Source organism: Cucurbita maxima, unplaced genomic scaffold (genome assembly GCF_002738345.1).
Source record: "Cucurbita maxima cultivar Rimu unplaced genomic scaffold, Cmax_1.0 Cma_Scf00005, whole genome shotgun sequence".
NCBI lineage: Eukaryota > Viridiplantae > Streptophyta > Magnoliopsida > Cucurbitales > Cucurbitaceae > Cucurbita > Cucurbita maxima.
In genome coordinates, this window is record NW_019272021.1 from 3,753,712 (window position 1) to 3,765,879 (window position 12,168).

General features: G+C 35.9%; 2 protein-coding genes across 8 annotated transcripts in view; one reads left to right on the forward strand and one right to left on the reverse strand.

The window, feature by feature from the left end:
* The window catches only part of LOC111479333 (calmodulin-binding transcription activator 3-like), a 10,278-nt gene extending 2,451 nt beyond the window's left edge, over positions 1 to 7,827 (forward strand). For 2 of the 7 annotated variants that reach the window (XM_023123916.1, XM_023123914.1), the window contains 10 exons: positions 265 to 380; positions 1,227 to 1,315; positions 1,538 to 1,583; positions 2,408 to 2,678; positions 3,502 to 3,692; positions 4,088 to 4,471; positions 4,562 to 5,259; positions 5,430 to 6,003; positions 6,588 to 6,905; positions 7,580 to 7,827. In XM_023123916.1, coding sequence (XP_022979684.1) covers positions 265 to 380; positions 1,227 to 1,315; positions 1,538 to 1,583; positions 2,408 to 2,678; positions 3,502 to 3,692; positions 4,088 to 4,471; positions 4,562 to 5,259; positions 5,430 to 6,003; positions 6,588 to 6,905; positions 7,580 to 7,600 — 2,708 coding nt within the window. In that variant the 3' untranslated portion in view covers positions 7,601 to 7,827. Of the gene's footprint in view, positions 1 to 264; positions 404 to 1,226; positions 1,316 to 1,537; positions 1,584 to 1,771; positions 1,872 to 2,407; positions 2,679 to 3,501; positions 3,693 to 4,087; positions 4,472 to 4,561; positions 5,260 to 5,429; positions 6,004 to 6,587; positions 6,906 to 7,579 lie in introns of those variants that run through there. The other 5 variants (XM_023123917.1, XM_023123918.1, XM_023123919.1 and 2 more) reach the window with 5 other exon arrangements.
* Positions 7,828 to 8,439: 612 nt separating this feature from the next.
* LOC111479439 lies at positions 8,440 to 10,089 on the reverse strand. The gene is made up of 2 exons (XM_023124115.1): positions 9,084 to 10,089; positions 8,440 to 8,622 (listed from the first exon to the last, which is right to left on the reverse strand). The coding sequence occupies exons 1-2, from the start codon at positions 9,895 to 9,897 to the stop codon at positions 8,522 to 8,524; spliced, it is 915 nt and encodes a 304-aa protein (XP_022979883.1). The 5' UTR covers positions 9,898 to 10,089; the 3' UTR covers positions 8,440 to 8,521.
* Positions 10,090 to 12,168: the final 2,079 nt, after the last annotated feature.

Sequence of the window (12,168 nt, forward strand, 5' to 3'; positions counted from 1 at the left end):
TTTTTTTTTTTTTTTTTTTTTTTTTTGCTGGACTTTTGAATAAGTAGGAACACTGTTGAACCATGTGGAAATGGCATCCACTATGTTAGTCAATGCTGGTAGCTCAATTGGTGTCATTTTGTTAATCTCCTTGCCTTTTGCTTATTTTGTGAAACGTTTCTCATAAGGATTGTGTTTACTCCAATGCTGCTTGCTCAAATATTGCTTAGATGAGATGCTGCTTTCTGCCCGCGCACAAAGTAACTTAATACTATTCACTTACAGCTGGATCCTTGTTCCTTTTTGATCGGAAAGCACTTAGATATTTTCGTAAAGATGGTCATAAATGGAGGAAGAAGAAAGATGGAAAAACTGTCAAAGAAGCCCATGAAAAGTTGAAGGTGTGCTGTTCAATCTGATGGTTGTAAGTTAACTTTTTCCCCTATGGTCATGAGTGATGGGGGGCACTTGAACACGTTGATTTTTCAGGTCATGAACGTTAGATTGATTTCCATATACCCGTGTCAATACTCCTGTAGTGAGTTGTAAGTGTCCCCAAAATATTATAGGAAGGTGAACGCAAATATGTTTTCTTGATATGTAGAAGCTTGAGTACTTGATTTGTACTTTTAACAAATTAGTACTATTATTATTATTGCTGTTGTTGTTTTTGTTTCTACAAGAAATGAGAACTTCTCATTGATCATTGAAAAACTGAATTCTAAGCACTCCAAAACTAAAATTATAAAGTACCTCTAAAACCCAAAACCAAAATTAAGAATTACATGCAACAAGAAGGAATCTGATTTCAAAAAGATTTATGATAGCATTCCAAGAAGCTGCATAAGTCTTAAGCAAGCTTTCTTCCCAAGGAACACTTTTATTTGTGAAAAGCCTCTTATTTCTTTCAAACCAAATACCCAAAACCATGGATAAACAACAAACAAAAATGTTATGAAGAAACAAGTACCAGCATCAAAATGTGTGGATTTGGCTTCAATCGTGATATTTTTTTTTAGATGTTGCATTTTCTATCATAAAGATGAGTCCAGGTCATCTGAAAGTCATTTTCCCTCTTGGTTTTACAGTTTTTCTTTTCGTGCTAGTTGCTGCAGTCATTTCAGTACATTAAATATGGTGCATAATAGGTTCTTAGTGCACATCTTCTACCCCCTCCCCTTCCTCCCTGTGGACAGAAGTTGCTTAAAATGTTTCATTTTGTGAATTAATTCTTTCCGTGTTTGTAGAGTGGAAGTGTGGATGTTCTGCATTGTTACTATGCACATGGTGAGGACAATGACAACTTCCAGCGAAGAAGTTATTGGATGCTTGATGAGTGAGTTTTTCTGTCTCTCCATTTCTCTTTCCTGGTATTCATTAAGTTTAGATTTTGGATTATGGTAGAGCTATTTCATTAGGTTAGGAGGACTTATTCCTATGTATAGATTTTCCTTCGCATATTTTAGGTCCTGTTGAAGAAATTTCTATTTTTAATGAATGAATAATACTCAGTCACATCTTTTTGTCTTCTTTATCATTCACCTTTTACTGTTTTCAGGCAATTAGAGCATATTGTCCTTGTGCATTACAGAGAAGTAAATGAGGTATTATGTTAGTCTAATTTTTCCCACCCCTTTGCACTTCTCTGTATTTTGTAAGGGTTTTCATTAAATTGTGATTCTTTTGCCTTATGATGGTGCTTATTTTGAAATGCAATTTTTCCCTCCCCTTCTACTGTTTTCAGGATTTTCTGACCTGTACTAATTTTCCTTCTGCTTATTTTGAAATGCAATTGAGCTGGGTATTGTTAGACTGAAACCTGCTGTGTCCTAAGATTCATATAGCGGAAGTCTGGTTGAGTTATCAACCTTAAAGGGCAATGGGCTGAATAGGTTGACCCCCAGTTTATAACTGTTTCATTTATTCCAAATTATTCTTTTAAATTCCCAATTTCCATTTTATTTTATTGATCAAGTTAAAAGTAATAAAAGTAAAGCAGCGATTAGAGTAAGGAAGCAGACATTCTAAAGAATGAGCATTGAAGCCCATATGGACTACTAGGCAGGAAACATTAGTAACTAATTGAAAACTTATATAGATTGATAAATAGGACTTAGATGGTTAGCTGAGAACTTCCAGCTTCATCTCCTTATAAAACTCTTCTACTCTCTGGTCACATTTTCCATAATGTGGTTCTAATGGCATTGAACCATGAAACTTTTTATTTTTTTTATTTTTTAAGTGAAATATGAGTGAAGCTGATAATAATAATCATAATAATAATAATAATAATGGACTAGATAAGCTTATTAAACTCTACAGTTGTAATTTTTACTCTTCTTGACAGTGCATAGGCTTTTTAATTTCCATGCTCCTTTTTTTCCCCTTCTTTTTGGGTGTTGTCTATTTAACTCTTGGTGGGATGTAGGGGCACAGGTCTGGCGTATCTCGTGTGTCAGTTGATCCAGGGTCATTGGCTGAAGGTTGTCAAGGAGGCTCAACACCCATCTTTATGCAGGAAACTTCACTTGTTGGCTCAGTTCATACTTCAAGTCCATTAAGTCCTATGCAAACAGTGCGTTCAGAAAATGGGGGTGTGGATTCTAGCGCTAGGAATGACTCTGGAATCTCTTCTGATGATCATCATGTGTTTAAATCCAGCATGCTGCCTGCATCTTTGCCTGCAGGTGATGTTTCAGGTAAGACTAAAGTACTGTATTTTCGTTCTTCAACTCTCAAGAAAAGTTTATCACTCTATGGTTCCAGAAAGAAGACTTAATCTGTCTGGTCCGCAGGTGCCCCAGTGGGGCCCTCATTACCAGGCTATATAAAAGAAATCATATATCTATGGCTATTTATTTATTTATTTTGAATATTTGAGTCAGAGGACTAAGCTTATTAAAATTCTGGCCCAAGAAATTTGAAGTTTCTTGAAAACTTCATCTTTACAGTTGTCTGAGCTTTCCGAGAACCATTCTTTATAATTGCAGTGTTAATGGGATTTTCCTTCTTTAATTGGTGCCACTGTGCAAGAAAGGGAAAGAAACTTGACCATTTATTTCTTTGTTGTTCTTTCTCTTGTTATCTTTGGGTTAATCTGCTGAAAACTTCTGATCAAGCTATGCTTTTCCTTAGACAATAATACCATGTTAAACAAACAAGGACATTAAATGTTTGTTTGAAAATCCATATGAAAACCCATGAAACAAATGGACCCTTACTTATTTTTTTTATTAAATTTTCCTGCTCAAACTTCCTCCTTCAGCATAGCTTATTGTTTAAAGCAAATCTGTACTCCCTCAAAGTGGTCATAATCCCCATGAAGAGATATTCTGAAAAAAAAAAAACCCTTTATTGATAAATATGAATGAGACTTCATCAATTCCTTTTGGAACTCTGTACTTTCAATTGTTTGTTACTTTATAGTTTTGTTTTATGCTAGGGAGTTCAAACGGCCATTTTTTGGTTTACGTCGTGTTTGTCTTATTGGTTTATTTTTCGTTTTTGGGTGAGATGGTGCAGGATCGTCTGATTTGTGTGGACAAGAAATCGTGATTATTCAATCTGCCATAACTGATTCCATTACACATAAGTTAATAGATGCAAGATTGGCTTCTAGTGGCTTAGTAAAAAATATGGTAAACAGTGGGCATGGCTTGATTGCTGATGCAGAAGTACCTGCCGCAAAAGCAGTTTCTCAGAGAATTGTTCAGGTTTGTTGATTGCAGTTTTTGGTGGATACATTTTTTTGCGATTTGGATCTGTGAAATTACTTGGATAATATCATTATATCTCCATAACAGAACATGTGAACCTGCATTGATGTGGTGTACTCTTTGCTTACTAACACACAGTCACATACAGTCGCATACATTTTCTTTCTTATTTCTTTTTTATTATGTTTAAGTTTCTTTTAAGACGAGGTTAACGATTTCATGATATCTGGATGCTGTCAGAGTGAATCAATTCTAAGTCATCTAATAGCATTTACCATGGAAAAAACTTGTTGTACTCTTTTCGCAGTTGCTTACTGTTATATGGTTAATTGGTTCTCTACTAAAATATTTGTATATTGTTGAAGTGCCCAACGCTGTATTTCATGTGTCAGAAAAAGAAGCACGGTTTGATCACAGTTCCTCTATTTGGTATGTGTACTGATTCTCAGGTGGTAGACGACTCGTTTGTTCAGGTAGAAAAGACATCCAAATATGATTTGAACCATGAAGGTTTTGGAGAACTCAAAAAACTTGACAGTTTTGGCAGATGGATGGATAAGGAAATTGGAAGAGATTGTGATGATTCTTTGATGACTTTGGACTCTGGTAATTACTGGTGTGCACTGGATGCTGGAAATGATGAGAAGGAAGTATCCAGTTTATCGCATCACATGCAGCTGGATATTGATTCACTGGGACCTTCACTTTCCCAAGATCAGCTATTCAGTATTTCCGATTTTTCCCCAGATTGGGCATATTCTGGAAATGTAACAAAGGTACCGACTGTTGCATGACATGTTTTTTCCCCTTAGATTCATTAAGGCTGAGTGTTCGATGTTTGACTTTTTTTTTTGGGATTTATGAAGGTCCTAATAGTTGGCTCGTTTTTGGGAAGCAAAAAACTTCCTGTAGAAACGCAGTGGGGATGCATGTTTGGGGAAGTTGAGGTTTCTGCAGAAATTCTGTCAAACAGTGTACTTCGATGCCAAACTCCCCTGCATGCTCCAGGGCGTATTCCCTTCTATGTGACATGCTGTAATAGGCTAGCCTGCAGTGAGGTGAGAGAGTTTGAGTTTCGTGAAAAGCCACCAACCCTTTCTGTACCTAATGCTATCAAGTGTGCATCAGAAGATGAATTACGGTTTCAAATGCGTCTGACAAGGCTGTTGAATTTATGTTTAGAGGAAAAGTGGTTGGATTGCTCTATTAAAAACTGTGAGAAATGCAAAATCATAGGTTTGATAAAGTCATCCAGAAGTAATATTGCAAAATGGAGAATGATGGAAGGGATTTCTATTCCATTAATAAGTGATGGAATGAACCCTAGGGATTTTATAATCCAATCTTTGCTGGTGGATAAACTTTGTGAGTGGCTAGCATGCAAGGTTCATGAAGGAACTATGGGAACGCATGTTTTGGATGAGGAGGGCCTAGGCGTCATACATTTGGCAGCTGCACTTGGCTATGCATGGACCATAGGACCGATAATTGCTTCTGGGGTCAGTCCGAACTTCAGAGATTCGAAGGGAAGGACAGCTCTTCACTGGGCGTCTTACTTTGGGAGGTTTGGTTTCCATCTTGGATTTTCAAGTATTAGTTACATGCTTTGATCTCTTTTCATTTTAGGAGGTTCAGGAGTTGTGCTTAAAAATTTCAGTTCCATTCTTTTTATGTACACCTTGGAATAATCTCTCAACAATGTTTCTTACTGTCATTTTGTCCTCTGATCCCCAGGGAAGAAACCGTCGCTACACTGGTTAGGTTAGGTGTTTCTCCTGGTGCCGTGGATGATCCAACTTCAGGATTTCCAGGAGGACAAACTGCTGCTGATTTGGCATCAAGTCAAGGGCATAAGGGAATTGCTGGATATTTGGCTGAAGCTGATCTTACAGCTCATTTACGTTCTTTGACTGATGGTGAAAATCTTAAGGACAACGTCAAAGAAAATGTTAACGTTGATGAAACTATTCAGACTGCAGATGTCGTATCATCGCAGTTGGCGGAAGACGAACTCCTTTCCCTCAAGGGTTCTCTCGCTGCTGTCAGGAAGTCTGTTCACGCTGCTGCCTTAATTCATGCTGCTTTCCGTGCTCGTTCATTTCGTCAAAAACAATTAATGGGAAGTGACAAGGAGATGATACATGAAGAATCAGTTGACTTAGTGGCTCTCGGAATTTTACACAAGGCTGAAAAAATTCACTATGAGGATTATCTCCACGTCGCAGCTGTGAGGATTCAACAAAATTATCGTGGCTGGAAGGGAAGAAAAGAGTTTTTGAAGATAAGAAACCGAATTGTAAAAATCCAGGTACTTGTGCTCGTCTACTACATTGCTAGGTATTACTTTAGGAATATTAGTAGTGGCATATTTGTATTTATTTAGATAGTTTGTCTGGTAGAGGATAGGGAACAAAGCATTTCTTATAAGGGTGTGGAAACCTCTCCCTAACAAACACGTTTTAAAACCGTGAAACTGACGACGATACGTAACAGACCAAAGCAGACAATATCTGTTAACGATGGGCTTGGGCTATTATAAATGGTATAAGAGTCAGACACCGAACAGTGTGCCAACAAGGACGCTGGCCCCAAAATTGGTGGATTGTGAGATCCCACATCGGTTGGAGAGGGGGAACGAAACATTTCTTATAAGGGTGTGAAAACCTCTCCCTAACAGATGCGTTTTAAAATCATGAGGCTGATGGTGATATCCAAAGTGGACAATATTTATTAGCGGTGGGTTTGGGCTGTTTCAACTACAATACAAGTTGGGGAATAGGGAAATTATCGTTAATTAGGCTATCGTGGGAGCAATTGCCCCCTCACAAGGCGACCTTTTTTGTGCTTTCTTAAGATCTTGATCTTAACTCATGCTTGTCATTTTGCATTCAGGCTCATGTGAGAGGACATCAAGTTCGTAAACTGTATAGAAAGGTCATATGGACAGTTAGCATTGTAGAAAAGGCAATTCTACGCTGGAGGCGGAAAAGAGTTGGTCTGCGAGGGTTCAAAGCCGAAGGGGCAACTGGAGAAGTTGCTTCCTCGCATTCACAGGTGGAGAAAAGTGATGAATATGAGTTTCTACGAATTGGGCGCCAGCTTAAATATGCTGATGTTGAAAAGGCGCTATCCAGAGTCAAGTCCATGGCTCGTTCGCCCGAGGCTCGCCATCAGTATATGAGATTAGTAACAAAGTTTCACATTTTTAAGGTAACCTCAATTACAAACTATTCTCACTTTCCATATATTTATTTTTCTCTCCATCCGCTCTTTCCATTCCTTTACTGAACTATGAAATAGGGTACCAGCAAAAAATAGGGAGAGAGTATATCCATTCTTTCTAGGATTGTTCTTTCAATATGCTATAAGTTGTTTTCCCCATTGAGACATAATCAATGTTTCGGCCGGTAGGAGAGGCATCTGACCCTTCTACTGACGGATAGAAACCATAGATTCTCGTCGCCTACTAGCTTCAAGCACAAACGGAATAGCTGATCGTTCATTTCATTCTATGAAGTTTTTAAGATCTCACTAATCAAGCTTACATCAATCCAATAAGCAAGCACATTAGCAACACGAATCTCTTTCTCTTTCAATATTCAATAATTAGGCAGTCATGACTAAAGCACAGGGAGCCCATTCTAGGAATAAGGTAATGAATGATCTTTGGGTATGTAGTATTGTTTTGTTGTATATCAGCTTAGAGGTCCCAAGTATGAACCTTTGGTTCGCTTAGTTCCAAAAACCCTTGATGTCTCCGGAGGGTTCAGAAGTCGATCTTTTTTTTGGTCGGAGGAGTAAATGTCATAACCGCTAAGCTATTCTCATGTTAGACCATATTTTATCTGTATCGAAACCCTGAAGTTCATTTTGACAATTTGTAGCAGATTAATGATGAAGAATGATGAAGAACCCAGTGGCTCAAATGAAGATGGAAGTTCCCAAGAAATCCACAAGGAAGAGCAGAATTTGCCTTGATCAATAACCGACCATTCCGCCATCAGATTAAACAGTATGTATACATTATTTTGTAAATGTCATTTTTAGGCTGTTAGGATTTGTACCAAAAATACTGACTTATTGCAAAAAGAGGAAAGAAACAAAGGTTCCTTTTCCTCTCCTTTTTTGTTCACTTTAATTGTAAATAACTCAAGTTTTGAAATGTTTTTGGTAAAAAAAAAAAAAAAAAAAAAAAAAAAATTATGGAACGTTATATCTTAGTCTTTAACTTTGGGAAAAATCAATATTTACTCCTCACTTACAAGATGGACGGTAACAACTTAGATCCACCACTAATAGATATTGTCCTTTTTGGACTTTTCTTTTCGGGCTTCCACGTTAAAAATGATCCATATTTACCCTAACTTACAAAATGATCTAACTTTTTTGTCCAAAACTTTCAATTTTATTAAATTATATTTGGTTAGATTTGGGAAATTTGAGGGATTTATTTAATTGTTTTATTTTATTATTATTTTTAATTGAAACACTCAATTGAAAGTTTATGATGTAAATTGAGTTTTTTTCCCTTAAATTTTATAATTTAAAAAAATGTTAATATTGTTAAATAGAAAGTCAACATAAACCTAGCTAATTGATCGAATTTCTTCTACTTAATTTTTATAATATTTACCAAAATAAATAAATAAATAATCATTCATTAGTTAAAAATAGTTTAAAAGTTGATAGATAAATAAATAAATGCTGACAATTTACTTCAAACAAAAAAAAAACCAAATAATAAAAAACTAATTACTCATCATCATTAAATAGTGCCACATTTTAATCCTAATAACTTACATCTTTTTTCCCCTTTTTTTGGGAGTTCAATAATAGCTTAAAATCAGCTGAATAATACCTAATAAAAAAATTAATATGAATACTGAGGATGCTTCGTGTGGCCCTCCACTCGTAATATTTCCACCAACTGAAAAAAAAAAAAAAAAACACACAAATAAAACTTTTTAATATCATTATCACTTTTATATTATTAAATATTTATTGTTAAAGTGGTTAGCAAATAATAATGATAATAAAAACTAAAATAGTGATTTTTTAAAAATTTGTTTGTATAAAAACAAAAAAAATCAATTATGGTTAAACTGTTAGCAAGGAATAATAATAATAATACAACAATAAAATAGACATTTTTTGTTCATTGTTGTATAAAAATAAATAAATTATTGTTAAATTGTCAGCAAAATAATAATAATAAAAATAAACTAAAATATTTTACGTGCAAGAGTTTAAAAACTAAATTTAATTAAAAGATGGGTAAAATATAGGATATGACATTATAAAATGTTTTTAATAATATATATATGTATGTATGTATGTATGTATGTATGTATATGCAATGGAACGCATCGCAACGCGGGGAGGGCTTACCGCAATCTCTGGTATGATTAGAGGAAATGGAGCAAAGGCACGACAATCCTTCGGTTTCAGTATCAAATCCACAAGTTCCTCCCGATTTTGAACACCGATCGCATCCTAAATCCGGAACAGAGAAGCTCAATTTCATCCCGTAATCCCAATCCAGAGCCCCTACGCCCTTCAGATTCTCCGAATTCAACACCGTCGTGTAATGCGAGCAATCCAGAATGTTCATACTCATGAACTTTACAGTATCGTATCCAGTGAAACAGCACGGAGGCGAACTGTTCGTCAACAGATGGAAGACTCGGAAGGCGTTGCAGGCGCCGTAGAGTTCGTCGCAGGAATGGCCAGAGAAGTTGAAGCAGAGGTACTTGTAGTGGTTGAGGATCGGTGAATCGATCGAGCAATTGAGGAGAGCGAACACGGTGTCCGGCGTCGGCGGCATGATGATCGATTGGATATCGGTCATGACGAAGTCGTGATGCGGTTGAAGGATGGAGCAGGTCGACATGGCCGGATCGTAGATCACCATGGATTGCTTGTCGTAATCGATGGATTGGACTTTGTAAGTGCCGGAGGGAGTGAGGAAGAAGAGATCTGTGGAGCAATTGAACATGCGCCGGAACTGAGGCGCTCCGCAGCCGTCATCAACTCCGAAGGGGTATTTGATCGGAATGTTGCCGCAGGAGGTCCGGCAAGGTGAGGCGAAAGTGAGAGGAGGTAAAAGTAGTGTTGCTGGTAGTAGGAGGAGTAGGAGGCATGGAAATGTGAGATTCCGGTGGCCGGAGACGGCGGAAAGAGGTAGCGACGCCATGGAGTTCATCAAAGTAAAAATTTCTGGTAATGATAAATTGAATAGAATGGTTGATTTATTTGATTTTGGAGGAGGAAAACAGCTCAGCTCAAGAGAATTTCGAGGGAGGTGTTTCCTCCATCTCTTCCAAATCAACTTTCCATCATCCAATACCTCCCCTCCCCTCGAACAAAGTGTGTCTCCCCTTAATCAAGGTTAGACTCCTTTGAAGTCTTAGTCATTTTTTACTGCCTTCGAGTAGGCTCGACTCTTTTTCTTTTGGAGTCTTTTGTTCGACATTTGAGGATTTACCAATCTATTGACACGACTAAGTATAGGGCATGACTCTGATACTATGATAGACGAACACAACTCTCTACAATAGTATGATATTGTCCACTTTGAGCATAAGCTCTCATGGCTTTGTTTTGGACTTTCTCAAAAGGCCTCATACTAATGAAGAGAGTATTTCTTAATTATAAACTCATGATCATTTTCCACGTCGGTTAATTTAAGGAATGATCATGAGTTTATAATGAAGAAATACTATCTCTATTGGTATAAGACATTTTGGAAAATCCAAAGCAAAGCCATAAGAGTTTATGCTAAAAGGGTAGAATATCATATAATTGTGGAGAGTCGTGTTCGTCTAACATGGTATTAGAGTCATATACTTAACTTAGCTTTATTTTTATTCTTTTACTATGGTTTGAGTATTGATTTTTTACGACTATAATAAATATAAATCTTGTCTCACGTTTATTCTAATTTAAAAAATGAAAATAAGTCTAATTTAATTTTTTAAAAAAAAAATAATTGTTTTGTTATATGTAAATTTAAATTTTATGTAGTATAAAATTATAAATTTTTTATATTGTGTTTTTGTAGACTTATGAATTAAAAAAAAAAAAAATTAGATGTTAAAATAAAAATATAAAAAATTAAATAAAAACAAAATTCCTAATTTAAGGGTTATGATCGAAATTTAAAATTTAGTGGGTGGTTTAGACCGTTAAGAAGGTGGCGGTGCGGGAGACATCATAAGAAGATCGTCAAAAGGTATTAGAAAAGGCTGTGACAGTGGGCCCTACTTTGACTACTGCTCTCTATACAAAGCCTTTTCTTTGTCTTTTCTTCCCTTAAAATCTATGATTTGTAAGGAAACAATAGTGCTTATTTATTTTATTTATAAATAAAAAAAAACTATTTTGGTTTTTTTTTTTTAAGCTTGGAAAATAAGTCAATTGTATCTCCTAACTTGTTAAAAATTGATAATTTTATTATAAATAGATACTAAAATAATTCCTTATTGGCACTTTTTAGCAGTTATTTGCTCTGCATTTGGCTATCAACTATCAACGTACACGATAACTAGTACACTAGAGGTGCGTCATTTTCTGTCCTATAGTACTAGGGAAAAGTCCTCTCAATCCTCTAACGCTCACACCGAATATGGATCAAACTATCTCACGACATTATGAATAGTTTATATAATACACTTGAAGAGGAAAAAATTGGACTCAAACTTCCAAGATGGTCCCAATTGAAACAATCCCGAGCCAGAGTAGTTTAACAAGGGAATGAATCAAACCATTGTTATTTCTTACTAGTGCCTAGCCGGTAATGAAGACATACCGACATTTGCTCTTTGATAGCCCATTTCGAATCGGTGATTTGAGCTAGGACTAGAATGAACCAAACCATTTGTATTTCTTACCTTTTATGTTCATACTTGGATAAAAATTTATTTAATGTTGTTGGACTCCACATCACTATTAAATGACACGCGACGAATTGTAGATAATCTAAAATGTGTTACAGCCAATCCCTTTAAAGGCAAAGATAAGTGTGAAAAAGGTGGAAGCAAAGCCCACGAATTCAAACAAAGTCAGCAGAATTTACGGCAATGGGTACCCTACCAGACCTTTGTCCTTCACAAACCCTAATCTGATTCTAACAATGTGAGTGTCAAAAAGTTGCAAGTTTCCCCACCCATTTCACAGTCTCAGAAGTTCAAACACTTGGATACTGAATGTTAACATATATTATAAATATATATATATATATCAAAACATTAAAGACTCATAACGAGTTAGTAGTGATTAAGGGTGTACATGATTCGGGTTGGATTGAGTTGAAGGATTTTCCAGACCTTATAATTCAAGTTGGGTTGGATTGGTCACCCCTAATAATGATGATGAAGGAATGAATGCATTTGTCAAATATATTTCACCAAAATGTGCTTTTTTTTTTTTTTTTTTTTTTTTTTTTTTTTTTTTTTTTTTTTTTTTTTTTTTTTTT